Source organism: Fusarium fujikuroi, chromosome FFUJ_chr07 (assembly GCF_900079805.1).
Source record: "Fusarium fujikuroi IMI 58289 draft genome, chromosome FFUJ_chr07".
NCBI lineage: Eukaryota > Fungi > Ascomycota > Sordariomycetes > Hypocreales > Nectriaceae > Fusarium > Fusarium fujikuroi.
Window position 1 is genome coordinate 2,787,665 of NC_036628.1, and position 14,697 is coordinate 2,802,361.

Here is a 14,697-nt window from a genome sequence, read left to right on the forward strand (position 1 = left end):
TTCCTATTATCCAGAATATTCAGGCTGGTCAATTCTATGACGCCCAGTAAATGAGCCTTCAAAAAGAGGAACAAGAAGCGAAATCTGACAATGACCACTCGACGAGAGATCCCACCGCATAAGACCCAACGGTCCTCTTCCCAAAGAGGCAATTCATGGTCAAGACTGTATAGACGAGCTTCCAAGGCTAATACCCGAGAAGAGGGCCTGATTCGCTGGGTTTGTTCTAGAGCCGGGTGAGGTCTTTTGATGGGTGTGGACAGTGGAGATCGGGGAATGGAAGCGAGGTTGCGGGGGCAAGGGTCTAGGCCGAGAGAATTGATCGAGAAGGGGAGAGCAGAAGCGCGTGATTTGTGGAATTGGGGCGGTGGAGGGTGCATTGTTGCTGACGTGGAGAGGGTTGACATTTCGGAGCTGGTCAGTTCCGGGCAAGGATTGGATTAAAGAGGGAGGTCAATTCACATGCTTCTATATTTCACTGTCGTAGAGGATAATACTGTACTCCGTAAGACTCCTTCAGTGATACATAGTAAGCAGTAGTCCCTGATGAATGAACCCCTCAGAAACTCAATCTCACTGTAGACTCTAACCTTCATGATCACTACCACTTACACCTCGCTTATCACTCCCATGATCCATGCAAAAAAGAATTTTCGCTAACATGTCCCAAAGAGAACATGTCTAGCGCTTGGCGTCCACTTCGGCTGCTAAACGATGCAACCTTTTCTTTCGCCTAAGCCGAGGTTTTTTTTTATTTAAAATATTCGATGCGACTTAAGCGAGCTCTTTAACGATTTTCGCGAGGCAAGGTTTATTTCGTATAGCATGATGATGCGGTAATCTTTAGCCATTTAAGAATGTTATACGGGGTAGCTAATAAGAGTCTTGAATTGGATAATGCGAATGATGTTTGGAATGGAATTGCCTTGGGGAATGACTCGAGATCGTGAGATTGGACGAGGGGATGAAGCCAAGAGAGACAGTTAAGGAGCTGCTCAATTTGTCAAATTTGTACTCTGTAAATATTGCTCATCTAGATCGAGGTCTTGATTGTTCTCATTCCGCCAACTGACTAACGTTAGACTGAACAAAAGAATAGAACAATTAATTGATTGCCTTTAGTTGATCGGAGTAGAACCTCCAAATGCCTCACACCAAATCACAGAATGCATCGTCAACCCCACAATTTCTCCAAATCATCTTTCTTCGTGCTACACTCAAGACGCATCAAAAGCTCACATGCACATCAAACACAATCCCAATGACGCCACAATCTCCTCAATCTCCAATCTCATTACTCATGCTATTCAATAAGAAAAACACAAAACCCAATACATAGATACAGTTCTATCCGCCCATCCAAGAACGCCTTAATGCTATTTCATCATCAATCATTTTCAAAATGTTCGCTTCTCTGTGATGCTCTCCCCCAGAGGCTTGCCAACCACAAATCCAGAATTCGCCGCTCCAAGCTCAAAAACCTTGTTTCCACGCAGCCAAGTCTCCTTCACGCGACCCGTGAATTGATGGCCCTCCCACGGTGAGCAGCGGTTCTTCCATCGCATATCGCCCTGTGAAAATGTCCACTCGTCTGCATCGTCAAAGACACAGATATCTGCATCCATACCGACTCTGATAGCGCCCTTGCGATGCGACAGGCCGACTTGGGCGGCTGTGGCTTGGCAGCAGAGACGAACAATGTCGGTGATGCTGGGTGTCTTGGAGAAGTCGCTGCGCTTCTTGGCGGCGGTGTAAAGAATGGGGAGACCAAGACCGACGGATGAGATGCCGCCCCAGGCTGCGAAGAAATCACCACGCTCCTTGTCGGCGTTCACGGCCTTCTGGGCTTCGGAGTGTGTTACGTCGATGCCGGAGTCATTGTGGGGGATGTTGGGTCGGTCGGCGTCGAGATGTTGAGGGAGGAGCTTAAGTTGAGGTGTGCAGGGTGAGTGATCCGACACAACAGTCTTGATGCACGAGTCCTCAGCGACGAGCTCTTCCCAGAGACCATCGCGGTTCTTGCCCTCTCGGATAGGAGGACAGCACTTGTGTCGAGTGTCGCCCTTCTCAATCTCCTCAGCTGTGAGACCGAGGTAATGGAAGCAGGTCTCGGCTGTGATGTTGATGCCTGCCTTGCGAGCTGCCTTGAGAAGAGGAATGCATTGGGTGGCGGACAGGTGAACGATGTGTAGGTGCAGCGAAGGGGCTATGTGTGCTTGGCTGAGAATCTCCTCGATGGCGTATGTTTCGAAGGCAGGGGGTCGAGATTCGAGGAACGTCTTGTATGCGGTGAGTTCACCACTGGGAGCCAGGGGAGCTTCTGAGGTCTGAACGTCATCACCGACAGATTGAGTAATGGGAGGGATCATTTCGGCATGGAACATGAGAGTGGTAGGGCTGTCCTTGAGAGTTTCCATGGCGAGGGCAATATCCTTGGATGATACAGCAGGGAACTCAGGAACCTATGGATGTCAGCTTGCGGTTCGACTTGAAAAAACAAGAAACTTACACCAGACTCGATCAAGAATCCCTTAAATCCTCGAACACCAGCTTCAACCAGGGGCCTCAGCTCAGCAGCATTACCCGGAATAACACCACCATAGAAACCAACATCAACCCAGCACTGCCCTTGACTGGCGCTCAACTTCTCCTCAAACCCATGAAGGGTGGTAGTAGGAGGAATAGCATTCAGCGGCATGTCAACAACAGTAGTGACACCACCGCTAGCAGCAGCACGGGTACCAGTCCAGAAGCCCTCCCACTCGGTACGACCAGGCTCGTTCAAGTGAACATGAGCGTCGACGAGACCGGGCAGGAGAAGCTTGGGGGTATGGTCGATATACTCAGTACCAGCAGGGAAGCTTGTTGAGGGGAGGACTTCGGGGATGACAGAGATGATCTTTCCGGTGACGGGGCTGACGACAATGGAAGCAGGAGTGACAGCAAGTGAGTCATCGGGGAGAGTGACGACGACTCGAGAGGAGACAAGGACAGAGAGAGGACCCTCAGGGTACTGCTCAGCGTTTGAAGTTGTCATGATGGGCAGACACAATGGTTGATATACCAAACAGGGGAAGAATAAAGAGAAGAAAAAAAGAAAGAGAATGAAACTCAATCTCAAACAAAAAAGATAAAGCTACAGCTTATCAAAAAATCCGGGGAATCCTAGTTTCTATCCCTTTTCGTCCTCGTGCTTCTCGCCGAGGCCTTTACTTGTTCTCTTATCCCTCTTATCTCTACACTTGATGGAGGGGCTGAGCACGGGATTGGTGGGGTTGTCCTGGCTTCAGAGATAAGAACAAACGTCAGATGAGGACCAAGATAAGAGCAAGCACAGGCTAAGATCGAGTGGTCGGAGAATTTCCTTATCAAAGAGGACGAGACAATTGGTTCTCTTTACACAGAAGAAGAAGAAAGGGAAGAAAAAAAGCCACCCCCGGAATCTGGGAATGGCCTCGCTCTTATCGAGATTTCTCGGCTCGGGGAAAATATCGAATTCATTATTCGATCAAAACCTCATGTTTTCCCGTTCCTGATCCCAGTTCCGGCTTTCAACAAACCAAGGTCCCACTTACAGAAAAGCTTAGCTTATCGAAGCCTCGAAAAATCGAGAATTTCAGGGTCCATCGGACACTGCCGACGTCCGCCTGGCCAATCAGACACTGAACCTCTACGCCGATGGTGATTGAATCGAGTAACCATCGAGTAATGCCATCTTGGGATAGGCAGTGCGGCTTCGGATGAATTCGCTAGTTTTCGTCTTTTCTATCCCTTTCCTCGGTGGACTGAGGCTATTCGGGGCCTACGAGAAACAATCAGTCAGCAGGTGTTCTCGTGTTGAGGGCCGAATGACTGCAGAACACGTTTTCATTACTCGATCAAAAAGCCCATCCTCGTGTCGTGGTGCTGGCCCCGCGGAAAAGGTCCAACTGAGGATTACTCGATCACCTAATTCGGCAACACGCCATCATCACAGCGAGTATTGCATGGGTATTACTCGATCAAAACACCAAGTTCAGCATACACACATATTCTCCCTCAATACCCGAGGTTACCAAAAGTCTAAAGCGTCATCTTTTAACTCCCCCCTGCCAAGCTCCCACGCCCTCTTATGACAACGTTCAAGTACAGTAAATAAGTAAGAAACAGGTAATAATCATACATGCATCATTTTCCTGTCCCCGTCTAGACGTTCTCGTTCTGTAGTAACAAAGGGAGTCTAAAGCACAATCGTACAGTACACCGTCAAGCCTCAGCTGACCAAAATCCCTCCCATGACTTTTTGACCAAAATGTTGCTTTTTTTCTCTCTCGTCCTCCGTCATGAAAAAAATAAATGTGATGCGATGTGATGTGATATGATATTCGTACACGGCGTATATCCCGCCTTTTTCATCGTCTTTCCACCTCCGTTGATGTAGGTATGTCCGTTACTTCTGTCGCTTGAGCGACTTATGCGCCATCTCAATCAATCCGTCCTTAGCCTCGCTCTCGGGGAATTCCGCAATTGATGCAATAGCTTTATCCACGTATTCTTGCGCGAGAGCTCTCGTCTGCTCAATACCGTCGCTCTGGAGAACCAACTCACGTGCCTGTACCGCTGTTAGCATGGATTATCTCCAACAGATGTGATTTGTCGGCGGGGACAAAGACTGAATGCAGCCCAACTTACCCTTTGTACGTCACCCTCCTGGGCAAACTTGCGGCCAACGAGAGCTCCGAGTTCCGGCATCTGTTTCCAGGCAAATAGCAGTGGTGCCGTCGCGAGTCCCAGCTCCAAATCTGCCCCCGCAGGCTTACCCAGATCCGATCCGCTCTGTGTATAGTCCAAAAGGTCGTCTACCAACTGGAAGGCCAGTCCCAGGTTTCGTCCATACGAGTAAGCGGCGTCGACTGTCACAGCATCCGTGTTACCCAGCAAAGCGGCAGCTCGGCAAGACTTTGAGATAAGCGATGCGGTCTTGAGGTACGTCTTTTGAAGGTAGTATGTGACGGTCTCCTCCGACCACTTGGGATTCCTCTCGTCCCGCTCTGTGTTCTTAAGCTGCATGAACTCGCCCTCCACGAGGTTAGCGATAACAGTGGCCAGCAGCTCGACAACCTCTGGGTTTCGAAGGCGGGCGAGCGCAACAGACGCCCTGCCTAGCAAGAAATCACCCGCCAGAACAGCCATCTTGTTGCCAAACTCCAAATTTGCCGAGGGCGAACCACGTCGAGAGATAGAGTGGTCGATGACGTCGTCGTGAAGAAGAGAAGCCGTGTGGATGAGCTCAGTGATCTCGGCAAGTCGTCGCTGGCTGGGAAGAATATCGGAGTTTGCATCGGGGACTTCTTGTTCGAGAGATGATAGAGGCTGAGCAGAAGGGTTCACATCGGCGAGGATCTGAGCTGGTGATATCGCAGTGTCGACGCCACGGTGAGTAACTATAGGAGCCGTAGGAGGAGTTTTTGGGCAGAGATATGTAGCTCTGCTCATGAGGAGAACGATCAATGGCCTGACATGCTTGCCCTCAGCTTGGGTATAATATTTGGCAGCACGATCAAGCGAAGGATGACCAGAACCGAGGAGCTTTCGAATATTGCCCGTGAGGAACTTCATCTCTTTGGCAACAGTCCGCAGAGGATCGACATGCATTGCATCCTTGGAAGCCTTCTTAACGACATTGCTTACAACATTGGAAGCGACTTGAACAGCCGCACCCCAGGCCGAGTCCCTTCGAGGACTAATATGCAACGAAGCGCTGTGTATCCTCGAGGGAGACCGACTGACGGTCAATTGTCTGCACAGAGCGCAAGCCGGAGCAGCAGTGCTTGTCCTCGTCCACATGGCCTGTCTGTTCATAGTGCCGCGCACCACCGAGGCCCCCGGACGGAGCATCGTAGCGGAGCTTTATGGTTAATTCCCGAAGTGAAAGAATCGAGTGTTATAACGGCATTCGTTTAATTATATCGGTTTGTCTGGGACGTTCGTAGGCGGGTTGGTAGTTTTCGAGATCGTCAATGGCGAGGGAAATTTTGATCGATGGCTGCTGGATTCTCGATTGATCCGATTCTCTAAACTTTTCCAGCTCTAGCTGTGTTCTGCTAAGCCGGGGGGATTGCGGGTCCGTTCGGCGAGCAGCCGATAACAGGCCGTACAGAGACGGAATGTGATTGGACGGATTAGGTATGGGGCCGTTGAGCTAAGCGTCAGCGGATGAATCGCTACGGAACTGGCCTGGAAATAGTAGATGCCTGTGGTTCAAGCTTTGGCCTTTGATACGTTTCAATTTGACATCAACGACAGTTTACGACCACTTCACCACTGTTGAGCTTGTACTGGGTTTTCGAAGACAATAATTTGCATAGGAAGTGCTACAGAACAATATGGTGTTACTCACAATGACGTCCTCCATTCTGGAGGCGTTGTCGATTGTCGAAGCTGCAGAAACACCACAAATCGAAGATCACGACGAAACAGAGGAACAAAAATCACAACCACCCACCAAAGAACCTACTTTAGACGATCCGAAACTTGGAAAACCCATATCTCATGGCCAAATAGTCGATCTGTGGAAGCAACTGAAAGCTCAAGGCAACTCAAACTTCACCCTCGAACAACTCCTCGGCGGCGCATCCGTCTACATCCCCCCTCCGCCTCCCAAGCCCGAACCCGTAAGCCATCCCAGATCTCTTTTTCTTTTTTCCACACACTGACAACGTAGTCCCCCGAATACAAAGCCCTAATGGCCCGTCTCCGCCGCGAAGAAGAAGCCCGCAGCTACGAACGAATGATAAACCCCCCTCCCCAACACGAAACCTTCAAAGACCACTTCCCCTCCAGCGCCGCCTCCTTCGCCGCCGCAAACCGCCCAACATCAGCGTCAGACCTCGGCGACGACGACATGGCGATGGAAGAAGTGCACAAGCAAGTCACGCTGATCATCAACTTCCTCGTCAGCATCGCCGGCGTCGCGGGAACTTTGTGGGTTACAGCTCGGTGGTGGAGTTTGCCGGCACGCATGTTTCTGACGATGGGGGGGAGTATACTTGTTGCTATAGCGGAGGTTGTGGTGTATAATGCGTATATTTGGAAGATGGACCAGGGGAGGAAGAAGCATGGGAAGGTTAAGGAGGTTAGGGAGGTTGTTGAGAGCTGGGTGTTGGGGAGGGATGAGGATGAGAAGAGTGTTTTGATCAAGGAGAAGGATAGGACGGAAGATGGAGTGAGAAAACGAAAGACAGAAGCGAAGATCGAGACATGATCTCAGCATATACCATAATACCATAATATTTAATTAGACGAGAATGAGGACGCCAGCTTCACAAATGGCAGTGCGATATGCGCATCAATATCAAACTTCGTTCACAGCAATCGACAAATTTAACATGGCCATATTCTTACCTGGTCAGTTAACATCATGATGATGATTTCGAGCAAAAGCACGGCCACCGGCTAGCAGCCATGATGGTAGTGATATCATGGCTCAGGTCCCATGTGACTGCGCGCCAGACGCGTCTCAACGCGTCTTCCCAGTCCAGTGGGGCTTCTATCACTTTAATTGTTTTCTCTCCTCGGCACACCTCAACTTCGAGGTCAAGAGTTCATCCATTGTTCATTTAGTTAACTTCTTTCTTTCATTCTTCCGTTCTCTTTTTCCTCATATTAATTTTACATAACCTTCTCTGCTCACCCAACGCTTATACGGCATTACAGTGTGACTAGTTTACGTGCATCACCTACGCGACAGCAACACGGATTTTGGTTGATATTGGGCAGCATGACAGTTAATTGAAGCGCAAACCCCCAGAATGTATGACTCCTGAACTTTTCTTGCGAGATTGTAAATGTACTGACTCAATCAGGTGTGCGAGCCCAGCGCCATCGGTACCGCGATCGCGGGTCAAACCATTACGAACATATGGCAAACGAAGCATTCGAGACGACTCGCCGAAGGAGCCAAACACCAAGAAACGAAGGGTGTCAGCAGAAGTAACAAATTCTGAGACATCATCCAAAGGCACAGACACGGCGCCTTTGGCGAAGGTCACGGAAGAGGCGAAGAATGCACCCGAATCAACAACAACGAACAAACCCACTACCGAGCCAGTCAAGAAGGGATCAATCTTGAACTTCTTCAAACCTGTACCTCCGTCATCCACAGTTACCTCCAGTCCAAAGAGCGACGAGCCTCAACTCGAATCAACACCCCAATCCTCACCACCACAACCCTCAAGGACAGAACCCCGAAAGAAACCACGTTTATTACGCTTCCGCGGTACATCAACACCATTATTAGACGACGGCAACAACACAGGAGATGATACACAAGGCGAAGACACAGAGGCCGAAGACTCTAGAGCAAAGTCAACTCGCCCAGCTCGGGAGAGCTCTCTCAACAGAGAACCGAGCACAAACGATATAAAACCAGGAAAGAGGGGAAAGGCAAAAACACCAATTGTACAAACGACACTGAACTTATCGTCGCAAGCAGCGTTTTCGGAGTGCAAGGTGTGCAATACTGTGTGGAATCCGCTGTATCCGGACGACGTGAAGTTTCATACGAAGCAGCACGCGGCTGTTTTGAGGGCGAAGAAGAGAGAGAAGGAGAGTGAATTATAGAACTTGATACCCATTGATGAATGACGAATTGCATTGAATCTTGACTTTGTGCGTTGTGTGACTGTATGCAGGAGACTGTCCCCTAGTGAAAACTGACAAGTGAAGTAAAGATATAGAAAAGGGGGTTCTTGCAGTGAACAGACCCGTAGTCAGTAACAAGGATGTAGTAAATGTAACTATCTAGCTAAAAGTATAATTCTGATTGAGAGAGTATAAAGAATACAGTGGTTATTGCAATGGAAACTAAGTTTTTCATCTCCTAACTATGAGAATGTATCTCAAGGAAATATCATTTAACTCTGGCTCCTTTTGGCACGAGCCAGACTACAGAATACAAAATGTACAAAATGTCGATATCCGAAATAATTCGCCTCATAATACGCCATTAGCCTAGCTCAGTCAATGAGTTAGTACAATACAGTAATGATTGTGCCTGTCTAGCCCATCACAGCCAGGCAAAAGTCCAGAAACACATCATACAAGCGGGACTCAAGATCCTATGATAAAGCATATTCTCCCGCAAGCAAGAAATAAAGGAAAGATCATGGATGCTTTGGGGCCACCTCGTCACATATCTTTCTCGTCAGTACTTCTACACTCCGAGTCGCTCTCAATAGCAGCCATCTGAAGGGGCCATATCCTGCCTTCGGGCTCCAATTTCTGGTGTCGATCCGTGAGTTGAAGAGTCAACGGAGGGTTTGCATTCGGCCAAATTGGATGCATCGATGCACTTGTGGTCTGAAGGTCGGGCTGACTCCCTAAGAAGTCCCACCGGCTCATATCAACGTCCAAGTCGTTGACTTTGTCCCAGAAGTGCATCGATGCATCCAGGTTGGCCGAATGCAAACCCTCCGTTGACTCTTCAGCGGTAGATGGGGCCAGTGAAGAACCAGGCTGCAATCGTGGCAGTGAGAGTCTTGTACCAGAAGGGGATATTGTTGCTTCTAGATTGCCGACTAGCGCTACCGTATGACGGTGACCCGACTGCTGTTGATATTGGCTCATGGCTCGCGGAGAGGGTCGATGAGGCGATTTGCGCGGCGCTCTGTATTTTGGAGGCTTGCTAGGCAGCTGAGTTCCCGAGCAAAATGCTGTATATAAAATCCACAGTTTCTGGGTCTTTGGCTGTTCCGCGTTGTAGTCGCATAAAGGTCCAGCCATATGCTCTTTCATTCCTTTCTTGTCAAACTTGCGCCAGCAACGCAAACAAAGAACAACACCATGGTGTGTAGGGTCCGCAAAGTCTCTATCATTCCATTTAGATAACGAACTGCACTTCTCACAGTTCCTTTTCGCCTTCACAAATGGGTTAGAGCTCTGGCAGCTTGCTAAGTATTTGCGAGCTGAATGCAGCGGATCACGTCCACGAATGAGCCCATGGTGATCGGTTATATGTGTGATGATGTGGGATATTTCGTCTTTGCGGCCGCGACATGCTTGCCACTCGGGTGATGAGAATTTCTCCGGCGCAAGCAGCCAGAAGACACAGGTTTCGCAAGCGCCCTCAAAATCCTCGGGTAGGACTGATCTGCGTGCAATACTACCTGCTGCCTCAGTCCATTGTGTACTTGACGAGCCAGAGTCGCCATGAGAAGGCGGAGACGGAATGTCACGAGTCTGGAGTGGAAACCCATGTATTTGTGGTGAGAGACTCGTAGCTGGCTGGACCGTGCTGACAGAAGCTAGCGACCTGCGTGAAGTGGAATGCCTATGTCCAGATCTCTTTCGTATTGGTAGTAGGTATCTGCTATTGTCTGTTGAATCACTCTTTTGGTGCTTGGGCAGTTGATCTAAAGCAGAAGAAGTATCTGTGTCAATCCGGGACCAACCGAACTGCTGCCCTGGCGAAGTAGTTGGTCCTGTGTGTCTGCTTCGTGTTTGAGGTCCAGATGAAGCAGATGAACGAGTTGGCCAGTCTTGAGGGGGCAGTGAGTCTGCGGGCCTTTTCTTGTCATGTTTTCCATTGTCGTGGTATCTTGTCTTGCGATCGGGTACAGTTGGGAGTTGATAGAAGGATGGCAATGCGCCTCTAGATCTCTGTAGCCGCTCATTGACTGGGACTACAGTGGAAGCGGTCAGAGTGGAAGCACCAGTTGTCTGAACAGAAGACGGCTCTCTTTGGGCACCCAATGCACTCTGGCGTCCATGTTCAGTAAGTGAATGAGAGGTGACGAAGTTGTTTTGGGATGGCTGGGGCCACTGTTGGACCTCGATGTTGGACTCAGGAAGCCAACAACCCTGTGGCTCCGAGGCACCAAGGTTTTTGATCGACGTTACGCCGGAGTTCGTTAAGCCAGTGTATAATTCTCTACTGAGCCGTAAATCATCCTCTGAGTGTTGTCGTTGTCCCTCTTGCTGCGACGTCGAGATGAGGCCGAAGCCAAGGCGAGCCTGAACATCTCTAGAGATTTCGCCCGCTGGAACAACGTATGCGAAGCTAGTCCCAGGGCTACCGGCAACGATGTGACCATAAAAACGATTATCGTCTTTACTAAATACTGCGGTGCCGCAATCACCGTCTTGTAAAAGTTTACCCAGTCGCACGGGGTAGACTTCTTGAAAGGTACAATGTTCAGGAAGGCGAATGTAGGATGGTGTGGCGGTAAGTTGCCCTTGGACTCGGTAATATGGCCATGTCGTAGCAACAATACTAATGTCATGTGACCCTATCTCCCCAATACTCGAGACCATAGAGGCTGTGATCTTCTTAACGGTTTCTGGCATCCTTGAGGTCTCAACTAGAGCGTAGTCCAGCGAGGGATTACTTCCTGTTAGGGAGCTCAAGACCAATTTTCCGAAATATTGAAGGTGAGATACATCAATTTCACCGAAACGCGGATTCTCCTCTGGGGGGTCGACACTCAGCCGTGAATCGTGTCGACTACCCAAGTGGTCACTTGAAGGGCTTTCGGATCGGGAACTCGAAAGCCTCTCGCCAGGAAAAGCGTCGAGGCTGGCCTCGAATGATGCTTTGTCGGAATCAATCTCTCCTGGTGTGGCACTTCCTTTGCTTGTAATCTCGTCGTACTGGCTTTCATCATCTCTTTCGTCGTCACTCATGCCATCAAAATCGCAATCATCTTCAATCATCTGCTGGCCGGATGAATGGTCTGCCTCTCTGGTATGTCGGAATGCGTGTGCAACAGTCAGCTGGTAGCATCGGCCATCTTGTAAGACTATCGGGCCAGCTGTTACTGGGCGTAAGGAGAAGTCGTGTGGATTGACGACGAATATTCGCTTTCCCAACGCAGGTTCTGATCCGTCAGCCAGAACCGCTCCATCGATATCACAACCAAAAGGGAGGAGAGCCTCAATAGCCTCTCGGGACAGTTCTCGAATGATAGGGCGATCGGGTAGTGCTGAAACGTCCCCAAGTCCTATGCCAGGGTATTTGTCCATGATCTTACTCTCTTTGATAAGTTGCCTGATCTTCTTGCGCGCCTTCGCATCCGTGGAGCAAATCAAAACCTTGGGTGCTGCGTTCCTTTCGTTATGCCCGATCATATACATCGACCATGACACGATATCAGTAGGGGGGATGCTAGAAGTCTCAAGGAAATCTTTGATGTCTGGGCTCAGTTCCCTAAACGCCTGACGAGCCGGACCAGCTGCCTCCCAACAGCGATACCGGCCGCCACTCAAATATCCAATGAAAGTACCTATAGAGTCTTCAGGGTTTTCCCATTTGTCATCTTGTAGCCTCAGGATTCTAGGGAGTGGCATCTTGCATCATTTGCGACAGAAAATAGTGAGAAAATGAAGAGGGCGGATAAATGATTCTATGGCAGAGCCAGCTAGACAACCTCAGCAGGAACAGGGCCTGCGTCTGACTTTAGTAATGCCATCTGATCTTACCCCGCATATCATTCAAGTTGCTGTGGTGTGTAGTTTGGAGATGCTGCAGGACCAAGAGTTAAGACGCCTCTTTCAAGGGTGATGCGATTGACTCGATCCTATAGGCCTGTACCTCTCAACATGCAGTGGCGGTGCAGCAAACATTCGGAGGCCTCGACCCCAAGCCTAGAATCATGGCAATAAGACACTGATATAGGTACGAAAATGCAGCAACTTTGCTTATTGTCGATAACATCCCGCCGAGTTATTTGGGGTTTCCATAACGCACTACCTACCTACAAATGTACAACAATCGTTCCTAGATTCGTAGTGTTGAACAGAGCCGCTGGGACAAAGATCTGCAAAATGTAGGGCACCTACACTAGGGGCCTAAGGCAACAGGGCTTATATCTTGTACAACAAGTAGGTACTTAGGTAAGTAGGTAGCCAGTCGCGCGATTTGGTGGAGGGCGAACCATGCCGGAGATCGCTCACCCTATCACCTGGGCTTCGTCAAGGTGAGCCAGGCCCTGTACGATTGTGGGCTTGAGGCTGAATTGAAATCAGTTGTCAGGCTCTACTGCTTTTGATTGGCTTCTTTATTGCGTCTTGGTAGTGGTGTTCAAGCTCGTGCTGAATGCATCGCCTCCAGACGGCCCACTAGGTATGCATCGACTACCTGAGTCCAGCATGATGCAGCGGGCGTGCACCATCGAGGACCGGGCGATTCTCACAAAGTACAGTAAGGTATTCCAGCAAATTTGGCATACCTGACTCAGCCTCAGCGAGTGATAAGTCCATAAATACAGCCCCCACGCAGTAAGAACGCAAGCGATCATCCAGCCTCGTAACTATGCTCGACCGAACACTTATCCGTACTGCTCTCTCTGGCCCGGCCAAGCAGGCGATAGCCGCTGCTTTATGGGATACCCCACGTTCAGAAGTCGAGTCTGGTCTCAATTTCTATTTCACGTACTACATCAGACAGTGTGAACTGATTGCGCTTCACGAGGGCGGGAGCCGTACGCCTCTAGCAACCCATGCAGACATCATGAGGATCGTTCAGCTATTGAGAACTTCCCGCACACGCGAAGAGATACACCAGCAGCTGTTACTATCCTGCAGTCTTCCTGATAGCGATGCCTGCTGTAGCCACTCCATTGATCTTGCAGCACGCATATTGCTCATGGTCGAATTTGGCAACCTTCCTTTTGCCTATTCGGGGTCTAGACAAATAGAGTGGGCAAAAGGCAGTCTGAAGCATTGGGTCACAGAGCGGTTCGAAAGCAAGCCGGTCCTTGGGCATAGTAAAGTGAAGCTTGAGAAGATATTCAACGCCAACAATCTGGGCAAGATAGCGGGCATAGAAGTCGTCTGGACAAACAACCTCGCTGACCATCTCCGCCTTCTGAAAGACGATCAGGCAGTGGCAGTATTTCATCACGCTTCCTTCTTGAAGCGTCAACAAAGGTGAGTTACAGCGGGCTTAGATGGGGACATCCGTGGTTTTGACGCAGCTCACAGCGACACAACGCTCTTTTCACAAGAGTTCATCGAAGAGACCCTGAATACCATGGCTCTACTATTTCCCAAGTGGGATGGGGACACACGAGCTTGGTATCAAACACAGGCATCCTTGCGCGGCCTCGATACTCGGCTGATCGAGATTGGGCAACTAGATGCAGATGAACGGCAAATTGAGAATTTCACTTATTGGCATGATCGTTTGGTTATATTGAAACAAGTGTTTGATGAGTCTCGGCCACGTACTCTTCGGCAATGGTGGCACGATCGAAGGAATGGGGTTCAGTGGTATACGTTTTGGGTCGCAATTCTTGTTTTTGTTTTAACAGTACTCTTCGGACTGGTACAGTCTATTGAGGGGGCTTTGCAAGTTTATAAGGCTTTCAACCCGTAACAGTCTCTTGGTTTGTGGAGAAAACATTACGCGACGATAGCAAGATACCCTAGACACTTATGAGATGCGAAATGCCTTGTGGAAACTTTTCTTACTGTTCTGCAGCTCTAATTGATATGGCAAAAAGTAAAGATCTAATATCACTCTTATTGATTCCTCTAGTCAAATCAGGGTAGCAGCTTGGATCCACGAGGCGGTACAAAATTTCGTGAGTTTGCACGGCACATATCCTCCTCATCTTGATCCCTGCTTTAGACGGACGGGTAGGGCTGAACCAATCTGTACTGTAGATCACTGCTAGTTCAAGGAAACGAGAGGACATTTGGGGCTTTATCTTTAGTAAT

General features: G+C 49.4%; 6 protein-coding genes; 3 read left to right on the forward strand and 3 right to left on the reverse strand.

The window, feature by feature from the left end:
- Window positions 1–1,397: 1,397 nt before the first annotated feature.
- On the reverse strand, window positions 1,398–3,037 carry FFUJ_08260 (related to allantoinase; the record flags this gene model as incomplete). XM_023581059.1 has 2 exons in its annotated part: window positions 1,398–2,462; window positions 2,510–3,037. 2 exons carry the CDS (start codon window positions 3,035–3,037, stop codon window positions 1,398–1,400), a joined length of 1,593 nt encoding a protein of 530 aa, XP_023433726.1.
- Window positions 3,038–4,429: 1,392 nt separating this feature from the next.
- FFUJ_08259 (probable prenyl transferase) lies at window positions 4,430–5,841 on the reverse strand (the record flags this gene model as incomplete). XM_023581060.1 has 2 exons in its annotated part: window positions 4,430–4,591; window positions 4,672–5,841. 2 exons carry the CDS (start codon window positions 5,839–5,841, stop codon window positions 4,430–4,432), a joined length of 1,332 nt encoding a protein of 443 aa, XP_023433727.1.
- Window positions 5,842–6,380: 539 nt separating this feature from the next.
- On the forward strand, window positions 6,381–7,243 carry FFUJ_08258 (uncharacterized protein; the record flags this gene model as incomplete). XM_023581062.1 has 2 exons in its annotated part: window positions 6,381–6,653; window positions 6,704–7,243. The coding sequence occupies 2 exons, from the start codon at window positions 6,381–6,383 to the stop codon at window positions 7,241–7,243; spliced, it is 813 nt and encodes a 270-aa protein (XP_023433728.1).
- A 551-nt stretch (window positions 7,244–7,794) lies between these two features.
- On the forward strand, window positions 7,795–8,601 carry FFUJ_08257 (uncharacterized protein; the record flags this gene model as incomplete). Its single annotated transcript, XM_023581063.1, has 1 exon — window positions 7,795–8,601. One exon carries the CDS (start codon window positions 7,795–7,797, stop codon window positions 8,599–8,601), a length of 807 nt encoding a protein of 268 aa, XP_023433729.1.
- Window positions 8,602–9,168: 567 nt separating this feature from the next.
- FFUJ_08256 (uncharacterized protein) lies at window positions 9,169–12,324 on the reverse strand (the record flags this gene model as incomplete). Its single annotated transcript, XM_023581064.1, has 1 exon — window positions 9,169–12,324. One exon carries the CDS (start codon window positions 12,322–12,324, stop codon window positions 9,169–9,171), a length of 3,156 nt encoding a protein of 1,051 aa, XP_023433730.1.
- A 964-nt stretch (window positions 12,325–13,288) lies between these two features.
- FFUJ_08255 (uncharacterized protein) lies at window positions 13,289–14,353 on the forward strand (the record flags this gene model as incomplete). XM_023581065.1 has 2 exons in its annotated part: window positions 13,289–13,905; window positions 13,960–14,353. The coding sequence occupies 2 exons, from the start codon at window positions 13,289–13,291 to the stop codon at window positions 14,351–14,353; spliced, it is 1,011 nt and encodes a 336-aa protein (XP_023433731.1).
- Between the last annotated feature and the right edge of the window lie 344 nt (window positions 14,354–14,697).